Here is a 16757-nt window from a genome sequence, read left to right on the forward strand (position 1 = left end):
CCTCGCAGCTACACACCCGCTCCGTGCCGCCCGGGTCCGCGTGGCGTCAGCCGCCCCCACCCTTCCCCGCCCTCCTGGAGCCTGGGGGGGGCCCCCATTCCCGCCGCCGCCCTGTCCTCCCAGCCCCAGGCCCGGGCCGCGCAGGAGGCCTTCGCACACGGCCCCGCGAGGACCAGACCTGCTCCCGGTCCCTGGGCCGCCCACCCCCGCCGGGAAAGCGGCTTCCTCCGGGGCCCGGCCCCACCCCAGCGACGGCAGCAGCCCGCCGGGTCGCAGACACCTCAGTCCGGGGCCAGGACCACGGTCAAGCCCTCTCCTGGGGCCAAAGGACTGCGCCACGGAAGCGCGCCTGCGCACTGCCTCTCCAAGGGATGCGGTAGCGCGTGCGCGGAGGCGCGGCCCAGGAACGGCAAGCGCAGGCGCAGAAGACCAGGCGCGGCACCGAGGGCGTTCGGGGGAGGGAACGCTACGGACTGCTCGCAGCGTGCGCACGCACGCACGCACGCACGCCCTCGGGAAGCGACGAGTCCGGGACGCCCAGCGCGGGCCCGGAGCAGGGGGAAGGGAAGTGCGGCTCGGTCGGCGCGGGTGGAGGGGGGCGTGAGGCCGCCCTACGGTGGCCGTCGAGGGACGGCACTACGGCTCCCACGCTAGGCCAAACGCCTCCGGCGGCCGCGCCCGGGAGCCCCTTCACCTGCAGGGCAACCCCAGCCGGGGACGCGTGAACCACGCCCTCAGCCGCCCTGCCAGCGCCCCCAGCCGCGCGCCCCAGCACCATGCGGCCGCCCTGCGCACGGAGCCCCGAGGGACAGGGGCGCCCGCAGGCCCGGCCCCTAGCACCGCCGGCCGGCCCCGAGGTCCGGGACGCCGGCGCCGCCGCGGAGAGGGCACCGGGTGAGCTGCGGGGGGGGGACCCGGCCTAGGCGGGGGCCGTCTCCAGGGCAACGCGCGGCGCGGGACCCGGAAGTAGCTCCGGCAGGGGCTCTGCAGCCAGGGGGCCCGGCGCGGCGCCGCGCAGGCCCGGTGCTCACGCGGAGTTGGCCGGGGCCCGTCGCGTCTCTGCGGCCCCGAGGAAACAGTCCTGGGTCCATGGGCCGGGCCGAGCTCGGGGCGTCTGCAGAAAGGCAGGGACCCGGATGGAGCCGCGGGCCGCGAGACCCTGCGGGGACACAGCTCCGCCGAGTCGCGTTTGAGTGGCACCGCCATGGCTGGGGTCCCGGCCGGGGCGAGCTCCAGGCCGAGGCCGGCCTTAAATAGGGCGGCTCTGGCCCCTGCACCCCGTGGAGGAGCCGGGCGGAGGGAGAGGGCGAGGCCGGGCCCCTGCGGGCACGGGAGGGTCAGGCGGCCCCGGCCCCTCCCTCCTCCGCCCCGGCCAGGTCCCCACGGCAGGGCCCCAGGCTGAATCTGAAGGCAGGCGAAGCTCTTGGCAACAGTCCCCTGTAATGTTACCAACTTTCCTGCTCAGATTTTATTTCCTGACCTTTGAGTTCATTCCGTCTACAGATAATTTAGGCAAGGTATAAACGGCCTTTACTAGGTGAAGCTGGAGAGCCAAATGCCGCGTCTGCTCTTTGCAGCCCAGTCTGTAAGGGCCGCTGCCAGGCCCCGGGCCGACCCCACTGTGCACGCTAGGCCCAGCCCCTTCCCTCCCACAGCTACCCACAAGGGCAGTGCTATTGGCACCCCCATTGGACAGAGCAGGAGCCGTCTTGGGGTCAGGTGACCTGCCCAAAGTCACTGCTAGGGAAGGACAGTGCCAGGGTTCAGGCCTAGGAAGGTGACCCCACGGCCCCCGAGCCGTCCATCTGGCACCCAGCAGGTTGCTGGAGTCACCTGCTCCCGCCGGGCTCGTTTTCGGTTCACCTGCGAGCCCTGGAGTCCCTTTTCCCGGCCCTGTGGTGGCTTCTTGCAGATGCCATTTAAGGGCTTGCATCAGCCCTGGGTCAGGCAGCCACAGAAGACCAGGACAGACTGCCTAAGAGCAGAGTGTGGTCCAGCTAGTGGGGAGCTGCGAGGATCCTGCAGGAAAGAGCCACTCTTGCCCCTTCCCATCCGTTTTGGCATTGACCACCTCCGGGGGCCTCCCCTGGCCACTGTCCCGAAGGCCTCCTTTCCCCAGTGCTGCCCTAGAACAAGCACTTTGGCTTCCCCAGGTGGTGGGCCCCTTGGAAGTATCCTTGGGAGGGTTTGTGGAAAAGAGCCCAGGAGTGCCCGTAGATCCCGCCCTGGACTCCATTTTCCCGTAGTCCTGGTGCTGGAGTTTGTGTCCACTTTCGCCAGCTGATTGCCTGGGGAGGGATCCGCATGGTGTCCTCATACTGACGTGGGTTTTGCGGCTCTCCCCGCAGGCCGACGCCTCCCCCCAGGCTCAGCTGCGGGCTCCCAGGCCTAGGCGCCCATGACCCCTACGCCGACCGCCGCCTGGACACCGCCGCCGCCACTGCGACCTAGCGCCGCCGCCGCCGGGGCCCAATGCCGGTCATGCCCATTCCGCGGCGGGTGCGCTCCTTCCACGGCCCGCACACCACCTGCCTGCATGCGGCCTGCGGGCCCGTGCGCGCCTCCCACCTGGCCCGCACCAAGTACAACAACTTCGACGTGTACATCAAGACGCGCTGGCTGTACGGCTTCATCCGCTTCCTACTCTACTTTAGCTGCAGCCTGTTCACTGCGGCGCTCTGGGGTGCGCTGGCCGCCCTCTTCTGCCTACAGTACCTGGGCGTTCGCGTCCTGCTGCGCTTCCAGCGCAAGCTGTCGGTGCTGCTGCTGCTGCTGGGCCGCCGGCGCGTGGACTTCCGCCTGGTGAACGAGCTGCTCGTCTATGGCATCCACGTCACCATGCTGCTGGTCGGGGGCCTGGGCTGGTGCTTCATGGTCTTCGTGGACATGTGAGGGCCGTGGGTGCGAGCTTGATGTATCGTCCCGGCCTGTGGCTGTGTTCTCTCCATGGGTGGGGTCGGCCAGCGCCTTCCCTTCGCCCATCCCCCAGGCAGTCGCTGCTGCCCGGCGCCCACGGAGAGAAAAGAAAGGGCTGAGACTTCTGTGATGCGGGCGCGGACACCGCCCCTAGGCTGGCTTCCTGGACCCACCCTCCCCGTGTGCACTCTCAGGGGCAGCGCCCACCTGCCGGGGGCTCCTGCTCACACGTCTTCAGGTCGTACTGCGGGGTGGGCCCTCCGTTCCGCCTCTCTGTGGGCCTCTCTCCAGGACCACAGCTGCCAGGGACTTTAGACATTACCCTGGGAGGTCCCTGGACACAGAGGGCTGTGTGCCCAGGAGCAAATCCGGAGGGGGGCCCTCCTGGCTGCACAGCCCCTTCTGCGTGCCCTGGTCCCAGCCCCAGCCAACGGGACACGGAAGGCTCCCCTCCCTGACACACCACACTGCCACAAAGCTGCTTACTCTGCCCTGGGCCGCCTGAGGCCTGGCACTGCCCGCGGACCACCCTGTGTGTGTCATCCTGAGGGGCTGTGTGGGTCCTCAGTCCCCAGCCAGCCTTCAGGGTCCTCTTGGATTGTGTAGATGCAGTCTAGCGGGGGGCCGGAGAAGGGCTCAGGTGGGAGGGGCCTCAGCAGGCTCCCAGCTCAGGGGCTGGCCTGGGGGGAACCCTGGGAGCCAGGGGCTGACTCCAGCAACACTGGCCTGTCTGTCTGTTCTGGGAGGGCTGTGAGGATGTCTTGCAGATGCTCTGGATTTCTGCGGAGGCACCTCCATTCCTTTCTGGCTTTTGTTGCGGGGGAGGGCTTTGGGCCTCTTTCTTTGAGGGAACACCGTCAAAGAAAGCCTGGGAGATCGAGGCTGCAGTGAGCCAGGATGGAAACGCCTGTCTCAAGGGTCCGGAGCAGGCGGCAGAGGCCTCAGGGCGGCAAACACAGCCCCAGAGCCTGTGTGGCACCAGCAGCATCTTAGAGCCCCAGGTATATGCTGAGATCTTATCTCACGCTGTCCGCCAGTGTCTGGGGGGCCCAAATGATGGCACAGGGGCAGGTGGGCTGGAGGGGCGCAGATGCCTGTGTTCAGGGAGGGTGGCCACCATGGGCCGAGGTCTCACCCAGGACCCCTTGCTCTGCTCCTCAGCCTTGCAGTCACGGCAGCACTATGGTGGACTGCCCATGGCCGTGTGACTTTGGGGGCAAGTGGGAGGGCGCCCCGAATAATGATTGCAAGGACAACAGGCAGAGGCTACCCTAGAGCAGGACACAGGGTGTAGTACTGACAACCCTAGTGTCACCTCAAATCCATGTCCCCACACTCTGGGCATGGGTGGGACTTGCGACCCTGCCCTGTCAGGCGGACCAGTGGCCCAGGAGCCATGAGGACAGTTGTGTGCCACTGGAAGAGAAACTTTTTGAAAAACCCTAAATCAGGTAGAGAAAGCAAAAAATCTTTGGCCGTAAACCGTGCTCTCTAATTTATCGGCAGCTTCTGTGGATGACCTCTGATGAGCCTGGGCTGCGTCCAGGCCCTGGGCAGGTAGGCGGGAGCTTCCCTGCGTGGGCCTCATTTCTTGCTGCAGAGAATCTTTTGCACTAAGTCACGCTGTTTCCTCAAAGAAGCTTTGTTTTTTGTTAACGTATTACTCAGAGTCACCCAAGCCTCTTGGCTGAGGGTGAAGGTGGGACGGGAGGCGGGAGGGGGCTGGTGGTGCCGCTCGTGTGGTGTCAGCGCTGCAGGGAGTTGTGGCACCTTGGTGCCCTCTGAGCACCTGGCCGCCTGCTGTCCCCGGTGCCTGTGAAATTCGTCATGCGATGACCCACCTGCATTAAACCTATTTTTTTAATGTGTTGATGGAGTGATTGCTTAAAGTTCAATTTGTTTTATTCTGTTTTGAAGGACATAATAATCACCCAGAGCACCATAGAAATCATCTTGTGTAAGATGGGAAAGTTTTCCCAAACACTTGTTGCCATGCTGGGGAAGGAGCCCCTGAGGCCAGGGTTCCCCTTATGGGAAGCTGCCCTGGGGAGGTAGCCTAGCTGACAGGCAAGGATTTGTCAGCAGGGCAGTCACCGGGACACTGCTGTGCAGGCCGGTGGAGGTTGCATTCGGCTGACTGGCCTGTTCAGAGTTTTGTTTTTTTTTTTCAGATGGAGTTTTGCTCATGTCACCCGGGCTGGAGTGCATTGACACGATCTCAGCTCACTGCAACCTCCACCTCCCGGGTTCAAGTGATTCTTGTGTTTCAGCCTCCCAAGTAGCTGGGATTACAGGCGCCCACCACCACGCCCGGATCATTTTTGTATGTTTAGTAGAGATGGAGTTTCACCATGTTGGGCGGGCTGGTCTTGAACTCCTGACCTCAGGTGATTCACCTGCCTCGGCCTCCCAAAGTGCTGGGATTCCAGGCGTGAGCCCCTCCACCCAGCCTAGTTCAGAGTCTTAAAGCTGGGGTGGTGTTTCCGACGCTGCTGAAAGGAAAGAGGCCTCAGGGCTGTGAGTAAGGACAGCCCGATCCACCTCGGGAAGATGCGCACACACGAAAAAAGGTTGGAAGAAAAATAAAACCAAAGTTCTTATTTATCCAAAAAAACCGTTTGAGGCCAGGTGCAGTGGCTCACGCCTGTAATCCCAGCACTTTGGGAAGCCAAGGCAGGAGGATCACTTGAGCCCAGGAGTTCAAGACCAGCCTGGGCAACATAGTGAGACCCCATCTCTACAGAAAATTTAAAAATGAGCTGGCCATGGTGGTGTGCACCTACGAGATCGAGGCTGCAGTGAGCCGTGATTGCACCACTGCACTCCAGCCTGGTGACAGAGTGAGACTCTGTCTCAAAAAAAAAAAAAAAAAGTTTGAAGATCGAGAGACATACTATTCATACTATTGTAGAATCTTTGCTTTGTAAAGGCTTTCTTAGCTTCTGTGAAGGGAGGAAGTTCACGTTTCTCATTTTTTCACTTGCAAAGGCTTCTAACAACGTGAAGATGACAACGATTTCCTCCCAGGCAGTCATTATGGCAAGAAAGTCACTTAAAGGGAAACCAGCCGGGTGCAGTGGCTCACACCTGTAATTCCAACATTTTGGGAGGCCAAGGCGGGAGGGTCGCTTGAACCCAGGAGTTCCAGATCAGCCTGGGCAGCGGGGAGACCCCATCTCTACAAAAAAATATTTTTAAATGAGTCAGGTGTAGTGGTGCTCACTCTCTAGTTCCAGCTACTCCGGAGGCTTGAGTGGGGAGGATTGTTTGAGCCCAGGCCGGGGAGGGGTTGAGGCTACAGTGAACCATGATTTTGTCACTGCTCTCCACCCTCGGTGACAGAGCAAGACCCCTTCTCAAGAAAATAAAGGAAAACTCTGGATTCCATTACGTAACAACCTATCCATTGTAGAGTTTTGTGGAACTGTTTCACCAAACTGCTGGGGTTTTGTTTTTGATGGCAGAGTTTGTGAAATCCTTACAAAAATGTTTGCCCCTGAAAAGCTTAGGAGGGTGACGCTTGTTTTACCAAACCTAGGGCTGAAGCTTGGTGTGGAACACTGCTTCCCAGACCAGGCTTCTGATCCGAAGGTCTGGGGGCTCTGTGTGCCCCACAGGGGGTGCCAGGCCACAGCCGAGTCCTGAGGTGGGCGCAGGGCCTGGACACGCAGCCTTACCTGTGCACACAAAGCCGGGGCAGTTAGCAAACGGGCCGTCTGAGGCTCGGCCTGGGAGAGCGTCCTGGTCTTGTTGCTTTGCCAGGTGTGGGCGAAGGTGGCTATGCCCTTGACTGTGGTCACACCCGGCCACGCACCACACCAGAGAGGCTGCACAAGGGCTCCTGCCTTCCCTGGGGGCTTCCCTGGCCCTCCCCGCCCGGCTTCACTCTGGTTTTCAGTGGATTTGGCATGTTTTCTGCTGTTCCCTGCCTGGGCCATCTCCATCTGATAGAACTCCCCACGACAGTGGCAACGCCTCATCCACACTGTCGTGTACAGGAGCCACCAGCCCATGGGACCACTGAGTACAGGGACAGACGCCACCGTGAACACTGAATGTCTCATCAGACCCAAGGAAGCAGTTCCCACAGAAGGAGCCACTCATAGCTGGATTTTAACAAGGGCTTTTTTTTTTTTCTTTCCGTTTTTCCATTTTTTAATTTTTTTCAGAGATGGGGGTCTCGCTCTGTTGCCAAAGCTGCAGTGGCCACAATCACGGCTCACTGCAGCCTCGACCTCCTAGGCTCAGGCCATTCCCCGGGCAGAGGCATGTCACAGGCTCCAAGAGCCAAGGAGCTTCCCCATGGCCACAGTGTGTGCCTTGCGGGAGCCCCGCTAACCCGGCTCCTCTGGGGGGGCTGAAGAGCCCTGTGGGGGATCTGAGGGGCGGTGGAGCTGCTTACGACCGCTCCCCAGCAGACCTGCCATCCTCGGGCTGTATTAACCAGGCGTTTCCCCTGTTTGACAGGTTCTGTTTTCAAAGTTGTTCTCCCCTTGAGGTCCCAGATGACCAGCTGAGCTGTGCAAGGGCCACGGCTCCAAGGAAGGCCGGAGCTACTTGGAGGTTGTCCCCAGGCCCTTTGTCCACAGTGACAGACACCCAGACCAGACCATGCTGCAGTGACTGGTAAGGGTGCCACCCAGAGAGGGATCTCCAGGGACCGCCGATGGTGCTGTATGTCTGGGGCTGTCTTGGGCCGCCTGGGCCCTCCCAGCAGCAGCTGTGTTTCTGCTGGGTGGGGAGACATGCCAGGACCACTGCTGGGGGACCAGCGCATTCCACGGACACGTCACATTTAGAGCAGCCTGATTTGCTGGTGGTGGGCTCCACATGTCTGAAAACACAGGAGTGACCTGCAGGCCTGGAGGCTTCCAGAAGCTTCCAGCAGTGGTGAGGAGTCGAGGACTGGGAAGGTGTTGAGACAGAACCTAAGCATGTGGCCGCTGCGGCTTCCTGCAGAGATCTCAGGCAGCGCGCAGCTGCTTCGGAGGGAGTTGGGAGCTGGTTAGGAGACAGGATCCATCCTTACGAGGCGGCTGGTCCATACAGCGGCTCCCCTCCCGCTGCAGGTGGCCTCGGTTGCCTGCGAAGGAGGGAAGTGGCCCCAGGGACTCAGGGTGGCGGCCAGACCTGTGTGAGCTGGGAAGGACAGGTGTGGGCAGGGAGGGCCGCTGGCTGCTCCTGGGGACGGTGGGAAGTGGAGGTAGCTGCAGACCGGCCTGGAGGTCAGGAACGTGCTGGGAAGGTTCTGGAATCAGAGCTGCCCGGGGCTGGCTGGATGAGAGGCCCCCAGTGACCGCAGTGGGTTTGGGAGTGAGGAGCCTGGCACCAGAGGTCAGTGTTCAGCCTGGGGGATGGGGGAGGGTGGGCGGCCCTGGACCAATCCCTGAGCCTGGACCACGGAGAAGGTCTCCAGCCCAAGGCAGGGGCGAAGCTGAGGGGGAGCTGGGCGGGCCGGGGAGGGAGGAATCAGAGGGGCTCTGGGGAGGGCGGCCCCTGGGTGGAGACGGGTGGGAGGGAGGCCTGGAGGTGGGGAGCGGCTCCATCTCAGGCTGAACAGAGTGCTGAGTCAGGAAGTCACAGCCGGGCGCGGGGTGTGCAGGAAGCCACCAAAGCCAGCCCGGGGCTGTTGACTTAGTGGGGTCTGATTTTCAGTCTGTGCCTGGCCCGGGGGGATTGTGCCGAGTGGCTCCCAGAGCCCCCCTTTCCCCGTCGTCCACCACACGGGGACACCAGCTTGGGCACCAGACCGGGGGTCTCTCTTGCTGAAAAGCGGAATCCAAGCTGAGGAGCCAGCAGAGGGCAGGCAATGGCTGGAAGGGGGTGGTGCTGGGGATTTTAAGATCTAAGATGCTCGGTCAAGATGGGCCACGTGCTGTCCCATCCCCAGTACAGGGTGGACCAGGTGGCCTCGGAAGGCTGCCCCGTCAGAGCCCCCGTGTGCAGCCTCCACAGGCAAAACCACCCCAAACGCACACACACGGGAATGTCCTCCACCTCGCGCCCCTCCCCAGGGGGCAGGACAGGACAGCAGGGGCTGAGGGGGAAGGTGCCCGGCTCCAGACACAGCCCCCAGCAGGAAGGACGGCAGGGCCAAGCGCGGCCCCCACTCCAGACCAGAGCATGACTGCCCCGGTGCCGCTGCGTCGATGGTGATATTGATGCTCCGTGACCTTGGAAGGGCCTGTCCCCTCCAGCGTGCGATCGGAGGAGGGCGCGGGCCCTGGCAGTGCTGTGAGTGCTGATTCAGCGTTTTCTGGGGGAGACAAACGTGCTTCGATCTGCAGAGGCCAGTGCGTTTCTCTTCTTCCTTATGGGTCTCCTTTGGAAAGGGCCCCTCTCTGCCCAGGCCCTCCCTGCAGGCCTCCGCTCATGCCCTCGGAGGCGGGGGCTGCCCTGCACCCAGCCCCGGTGAGCCGCACTTCCCATGCAGCAGGCTGCAGAGGCCGCAGTCCAGAAACACCCCCCACCCCACCGCCTGGCGCGCCTCCTGACAGTTCCCAAAAGAGAGAGCGCCCCGCCGCACCAGCATCCTTGCCCAGGCGGGGCCGTCCGGGTGCAGCTGATTCAGCGGCTCCTGGCCCGGCGCCCCTCCCCCAGCCCAGCTGGGCAGCGTGCCCGGGCATGCCGGCAGCTGTGTCACACGGGCTCTGGCAGGGCTGCTGTGGCTCGAGGTGTGTGGCCCGCACTGCGCCTGGGGGCGGGGTTGCAGGCTGCTGCGGTGCCCCCTCCCTGCGGGGCCGCTCCCCTTCCGTGCAGTCCTTGTATGGCCTCCTGCAGAGGAGAGGCCCCGTGGGAGGCGGAAGGCAGAGCTGGGTCTTGGTGCTCCTGGGCTACCGTCAGCCCCCAGGAAATAATCACATCCCGAAGCCCCGTCAGCGGATCCACCGCCACATCCAGAGTCTCCCCATAGCCCGGGTCGGGTCGGGGCCGCGTTCCTCCATCTCAGGCCAGCCCTGCTGGGGCCACCTGCTGTCCTGACCTGGGCGGAGACTGGAAGGGGCAGGTGGGGCGGGGCCCCAGAGTCCTACCCGACTAATGGGGACAGCCAGAGCCAAGGGGCTCTCAGGGCAGCAGGAGGGCCGTGCAGGGGTGAGCCACAGCCCCCAGGGCCCCTCCTGCCAGCTTCGCTGCGCCCATGAGCTTGGGTTTGCCTCTAGCTGAGGGCATGGGGCAGGCCTGGGGAGCCGGTAGGTGCTGACCCAGCGGTGACCCAGCCCCAGGGCCCAGGGGAGGAGGGTGCCAGCTCTATTTGAGAAGTGGGCTTTGTAAAGGGGCTTGGTTAATTTATGCTAGGACCTTGGTGTCCCCGCCCTGTGAGGGCTGTGGGCGTGGGGTAAATGCAGGGCGGGGAGGGGAGAGGGGTCAGGGCTGAGCAGGAGAAGCAGGGGCAGGATCGGTGAGGAAGAGGGGCAGTTGGTCGAGGTTGGGTCAGGTAAGGACACGGTGGTAGGCAAAGGCCAGGGGGCAGGTGGGGTGCCTGGGAGGTCCGTGGTCAGAGGACGGGTGCTGGTGGGGCCTGGAGATGGCGGTGCTGCCTCCACCCTCCTGAGCCTGGAGGCCTGACAATTGCATCCGAAAAATCCTCAGCCACCATCGTGTCAGCAGCACGTTGACCATGGCTCACGACATGGGGACGGGCATTCTCGCCGCTTCCTCAGAATATTAATGACCGTCCCAGCAGAATGCTGTATGAATATTCATATGGAGCTCAATCAAGCCTGGGCTGGCGGATGGCACAGGGAGAGGCGCCGTGACGGGCTGGGCCCGGGTCCCAGTGGGCACACCTTGGCAGGGTGTGGCCATAAGTCGCCGCCAGCTCCAGCCAGGATCTGCCTCCCTCGGGATGGGACAGGCCTGGGCCTGTTGTATGGCCACAGGCAGAAGAGGCCGATGAGTGACATGACATCACCACTTAGTGACTGCCCTCGTCCTGGGAGCCCAGATGCTGGGGCGGGGCTCCTTCCTGAAAGACCCAGAGAAGTTCATCTCAGGTTTAACGGGGGCACTGCTGCCTCAGAAGCCAGGCAGTGGGTGGTGAGGTCCCTGTCCTCACTGGGGTCTGCAGCCGAGGAGGTCTGGCCACCGAGGCCCAGGCCAGGCACAGGGATGCTGGGTGGCCATGGCCAGTCCTCCCGGGAGCCCCTAGCACCTTGGGCCTGCCCCCAGCTCTCACGCCAGGAGAGGTTTTTTCCCACTCCGGTGGCCGACGCCCTGGTGAAGGGATTCGCAGAACGGGAGCACGTGGATTTCCAGTTCTTCCCAGCGGGCGCACGTAGGCCGGCACCCTCTCTCTCGTCTTTGGGCAAAACTCGAGTGCTGCTAGACCCTTGGCCCTGCTCACTGCACTGGGCCGCGCTGCACCCATTTCCTCCCAGCAAGGGCGGTCCCTGGACTCCTCTGACCTGAACTGCTTCCGAGTTTGCTTCTCAGAACCAAGAGGGGCTGGCTCTGCGCCCTGCCTACCTGTCCAGGGGTGGGGGCTGCCCTTTGAAGCTATCAGTCTGGGTTTTAAGTGTGGATTCATTATTGACAACACCATGACATTATGCTGACATGAATTATTTGTATGTTTTTCAAATTGTGCTGTGATAACCCTGGCTGTCTTCCTGCTCCCATAGTGGATAAAAGCGTCCGAAAGAATGCCGCCATCTCTCTTCTCCCCACAGCCTGGAGCTGGGCCAACCGGAACTCAGCCACCACCTGTGCTCAGTGCAGCCTGGTTTGACCCCCACCCTCCTCCACCTGGCTGGGGTGCGTGCCTGGTACATGGATGTGTGCACGTATGTGCGTGTGGGTGTGTGGCATTTGTGTGCCCGAGTGTTTTCTGCTGTCGTGTCTCACGTCCTGGCTCTGCCGCCCTCCACATCCATGGCTCCTTCCCGTGCTCCCTCAGATGGTCCCCCAAAGAACGGAGGGACTCCGGCCCCTTGAGGAACAGGGAAGCCCCTGCCTGGGTAGCCACTGGCAGGTGAGTCCTGTGTTCCTGCCGAGAAAAAGTCTGCTTTCAAACGCGGATGGGCAAGCACTCCCTTTGCGGTCGCCGCGCTTGGGGTCGCCGGTTGCTGGGCTGATTGGCAGGAAGAGGTGCGGCTCCCCAGTCCCTCGTGGGGCTGTGCAGCCATCTGCCCCTCTCCAGGCCCAGCTCTTCCTGTGAGATAAGGGGGCGGGAACCCAGGGAGGCTGGGCCTACAGCCTGCAGTGGGGTGAGGCGCTGGACTAGCTGTTCTCAGGTCAGCCCCAGGGAAAGCCCTAGGCCCGCATTCTGTCCCCAGGTGGGAAGTTCAGGGAGAAGGAACCAGGGCTGGGGCTGGACTCAGGGCAGGGGGCGGGGGGGCAGGGCTCACGATGTCACCTGTGGCACAGCTGCTGCAGTGGGCCAGGGAGCTCCAGATTCCCTGGGTCACCGTCTTACCAGGGCCTGGGTTGGGGCCATGGGATCGCAGAAGCAGCACTGGAGGCTGGTGCCCTGTTCCTTCCACCAAAACTGGGCAGACCCTCTCCTCAAGGGAAGGTGCTGGGGGCTGGCTGCAGGCCCTGCCTGAGGCAGATCTGATGACCTTGGGCCAGGAAGACAAGGCCATTTGTGGCCCAAACCCTTTCCTGGGGCTTATTCTCAAGGATGTATCCTGGTGGGGGGTGTCTCCAGGGGTCGGTCTGTAGAAGGATGCTAGACCCTCTCTGGGAGCTCCGAGCCTAACACGAACAAACAAAAGAACAGGTTGCTGCCCCACGGGTTCCTGGGGCTGGGTGCAGAGCAAGCCTTCACATTCACTTTCTGAATGACTGTGCCAAGGGCCAGCTGTGGCCCCCACGAGTACGTCTTCCGGGCAGGATGTCCCTCGAGAGCTGTGCTTGCCTCTCACCAACTTACCACTAACCCCACTCCCAGGCGGGGCACGGTGGCTCACACCTGTAATCCCAGCACTTTGGGAGGCCGAGGTGGGCGGATCACTTGAGGTCCGGAGTTCGAGACCAGCCTGGCCAACGTGGTGAAACCCCGAATCTACTAAAAATACAAAAATTAGCTGGGCGTGGTGGCAGGCGCCTGTAATCCCAGCTACTCGGGAGGGTGAGGCAGGAGAATCGCTTGAATCTGGGAGGTGGAGGTTGCAGTGAGCCGAGATCTCACCACTGCATTCCAGCCCGGGGGACAGAGCAAGACTCCATCTCAAAAACAAACAAACAAACAAAAAAGCCAACTACCCCCCAGCCCCCCCCAACACAGCCCGGAAAAGCAGCCCTGCTGTTTGGAATCTGACCCCTTAAAGTCCTTCTGTCTGTCCTACCTGGGAGCCTCTAGCTGCTGCCAAAGGCTTTCCCAAGCCCAGCTCTCACATGTATCCTGCAAAGGACAGTGGCTGTCCCCTGAGCCTGACTTGGCCAAGGGGCTCTGCAGTGCCTCCCGGGAGGAGGTGAGTCACTGCAGCCGCCTGACCCTCAGCCTTCTCTGGAGCAGGAGGCAGCAGCTGCTTTACAGCTGCATAAAACATTAGAGGGAAATTTAGGACAAAAGAGGAAGACGATTAGAGCATCCAATTTAAACCTAGGGAGGGCATACGGAACCCAAAACGGCACTGCCCTAATTCAGGAGCAGAGGGAGGCACGGGCTCTGCAACTGCTGACAAGAACCAAAATACTCACCCAGTTTTCTTCTGCAAAAGAGACCCAAAGTTGCCTGACAAGACGCCCACAGATGTCCCAGGCCCCGCGGGAGCCGACCTCCTCCCCAGGGGATGATGCAGCCCGCTCCATGCCCATGCCAGCTGGCCCAGGGCACAGCAGATGCCCCAGGTCACCATCCTTCCAGGGACCTGGCTCAGAGCCATGGGATGTTCTGTTCTTTCCGCCAAGACTCTGTGGGCACCGCTGTGGCAGGCCAGAGCAAGGCTGAGAAGTGGCCGGGAAGGAGCCACATCCAACTGTGCAGGCAGCTCCCCCCAGCTCCCTCCCTGCTCTCTGCTCTCCCTGGACCAACTGGCCCAGCCTAAGGCCGTGCAGGGCCTGGACAGCAGGGTCTGACCCCAGCCTTCCTGGGCCTGGGTCACAACACTCTTGCTTTCGGGTCAGCATCTGCAATGGTGCTTCCTCCTGGGGACAGGGGTGTGGCCCCCTTGGCTGGTCAACTCTGCTGTGCCCCTTGGCTCTTGCTGTCCACTGGAGAAGATGGTCCCAGGGAAGCAGAGGCTGCCCAGAGACGGGGGCTTTCCGTGTGGGGCTTTCGGTATGGGGCCAGATGAGCAGGTCTCTATCTCCAGACCAGCCTTCAGCAACTTCCAGCTGCGAGATGCGGGCACCCAGTCCTCACTTTAACCACAGGACCACAGAGACGAGGGGAAAAGCAAAACAAGGGAGGCCAATGGTTTGGGGACCCTGGCTCTGCCCTCAGGAGCACACTGGGCCTGCCTGCCGGGTTGGTCTGTAAGCCAGTGAGCACTCCCCACCCACCCCACCATGCACCCAGCATCTGAGCTGCCAGGGTCCCCTTTGACCCCCGCAGTGCAGGTGTGCTGGCACCATCGGCCAGATCCACTGTACTGGGGCCTGGCTTAGCCTCTAGTGGAGTGGGGTCTACCAAATGACAATAGGCCAGGGCCGGAGAAACTGAGGAAAGTGAGACCCTCTCAGTGGGGCAGAGCTGCAGGCCCACCCAGATGCTGCTTTCTTGGGGGAATTTAGGAATCTCTGAAGCAAATGCATGCTTCAGTTACAGAGTAGTGCTCGAGCAGATTAGCAGGACTTGAAATGGACAGGCATTCCTGCCCTGGTCCTGGTAAGGTGAATTAGCATAATAAAAGCAAATGTGCTCTGCCCAGGGTTTTTGGAAGTGAGGTGGTTTATGTGATCTTCAGCTGCCTGTTCCGTCCTTCAGCTTGTATGTAAGAAGCACCAGGAAACACCCTCCCCCATGGACACTAAAGCAGGGGCCGTTCTGTCACGGAGCAGCCACCTCCAGATGGCTGTGCACCTGCACACCTGCTGGCACGCCCTGCCCGGAGCCAGGTGAGCTCTCTGTACCTGGAGAAGCCCTGGGCTTGCATGGGCAGGCTGCAGGGGTGGAGGGGGGGGCAAGCTGCAGGGTGGGGTGGGACACCAGTGCTCACTCTCTCCTGAGATCACATTCCTGGGCATCAGGCACGAAGGTCACAGAAACGGGCAGTGTTTGGCTGCACTTGCTGGGGGCTCAGGGGCTGCTCCAGCAGCAGCAGGGCAGTGCGCCGAGCCCAGCGTCCGGGCAGGCGGTCAGCAGGGTGGCTTCCTGGCCCATCGTTACTAGGGAATTGAAGCCCAAGTCCCTGGCGACGCCCCACTTCCCCATCCCTCCACTGCACAGAGGCACTCCGGATTGCTCTGGGGTGCATTCCTGGGACCTTGGCCTCCCCTCCAGCCCTTCCGAGTTCCCTGAACCCCAGCAGACACACGGCCATGAGGCTGGCTGGCGGGAGGCCAGGGGTGCAGCGTGGACACCTCAGGGACTCCTCCCCGCCCCGGAGGCCCCTATGCACGGGGTGTGGGGGCGGCATTCATCCCACTGGGGTGCGCCAGGGTGGACAGGTGGAGTGTGGCCTGACTGTGGGCACCTGGAGGAAAGGGCTCTGCTGGCACCTGTGCTGCACCGGCTGCACCCCCGGCCCGGAGGGGCCCCACGTGCCATGTCCCTCTTCTCATGGTGGGGACCTTCCCGCCACCTCCGCCGCCCTGGGATGCTCTTCTCCCTCACTCACCCTCACACCATGGGACCTTCGGATGACCAAGAGCCTCCCTTTCCTCCCAGGGCCAGATCCTGAGCCAGTTCCACAGGCACCAGCAGGTCCCAGGACCTGCAGCTTGGAGCAGAGGATGGGCTGGGCTCAGGGGCTGCCCCCAGATTCCATTGTGGACTCCAGCCTGCACACGGGTCGCCTGCGATTCGGATTCAGCAGGTCTGGCCCCGGGACCTTGTGATTCCAATGGTTCCACCTCTCTTAGAGGCAGCTGCTCTGCCCTGGGGGTCTCGAGGGACGGAGGGTAGGCAGAGCATCCAGGAGGCACGAAAGCCCAGGAGAGCAGCGAGGCTCCAGAGCCACTGGAAGAAGGTGGAGGAGGGGGAGGCAGCTGTGGCCAGACGCTAGAGATTAAGACAGGACCAGGGTCCGGCGCGGTGGCTCACGCCTGTAATCCCAGCACTTTGGGAGGCCGAGGCAGGCGGATCACGAGGTCAGGAGATCAAGACCATCCTGGCTAACACGGTGAAATCCCGTCTCTACTAAAAATACAAAAAAATGGCCGGGCACGGTGGCTCAGCCTGTAATCCCAGCACTTTGGGAGGCTGAGGTGGGCGGATCACAAGGTCAGGAGATAGAGATCATCCTCTGAATGGCGAAACCCCGTCTCTACTAAAAATAAAAATAAAAATAATTAGCCGGGCGTGGTGGTGGGCGCCTGTGGTCCCAGCTACTTGGGAGACTAAGGCAGGAGAATGCCATGAACCCGGGAGGCGGAGCTTGCAGTGAGTCGAGATCGCGTCACTGCACTCCAGCCTGGGTGACAGAGCGAGACTCCGTCTCAAAAAAAAAAAAAAGCCTGGACCAGGAACTGGGGGCGGATTTGGAGCAAATGTTACTCCAAGTGACCTCCAGACCCTAGTGACCTTATCCAGCCATAGAGACCATCCCTGCATCATTGACCCCAGCCCAGTCTGGCCCTCACTCCCTGGACACTTGAGAATCCAGCAGCAACTGCCTGTCCCTACTTGGGTGGCCACAGCAGGCCATTCGTCTCGATCTTCCCTATCCCAGGACATGGCGTGGCCTTCACGGGCCCACCTGCCCGGCCTCAGTCCGAACGCTCCCCACCTCCCC

General features: G+C 62.1%; 1 protein-coding gene across 3 annotated transcripts; it reads left to right on the forward strand.

The window, feature by feature from the left end:
* The first annotated feature begins 752 nt into the window (after nt 1-752).
* On the forward strand, nt 753-4784 carry TMEM250 (transmembrane protein 250). Of its 3 annotated transcripts, none has more exons than XM_034929502.3 (2): nt 753-894; nt 2349-4784. In XM_034929502.3, exon 2 carries the CDS (start codon nt 2473-2475, stop codon nt 2890-2892), a length of 420 nt encoding a protein of 139 aa, XP_034785393.1. In that variant the 5' UTR covers nt 753-894; nt 2349-2472; the 3' UTR covers nt 2893-4784. The 3 variants fall into 3 exon arrangements, with proteins under 3 accessions (XP_034785393.1, XP_034785394.1, XP_057154580.1); XM_034929503.3 differs by lacking the exon at nt 753-894 and adding an exon at nt 994-1517; XM_057298597.2 differs by lacking the exon at nt 753-894 and adding an exon at nt 994-1439.
* The last annotated feature ends 11973 nt before the right edge of the window (nt 4785-16757 follow it).

Source organism: Pan paniscus, chromosome 11 (genome assembly GCF_029289425.2).
Source record: "Pan paniscus chromosome 11, NHGRI_mPanPan1-v2.0_pri, whole genome shotgun sequence".
Lineage (NCBI taxonomy): Eukaryota > Metazoa > Chordata > Mammalia > Primates > Hominidae > Pan > Pan paniscus.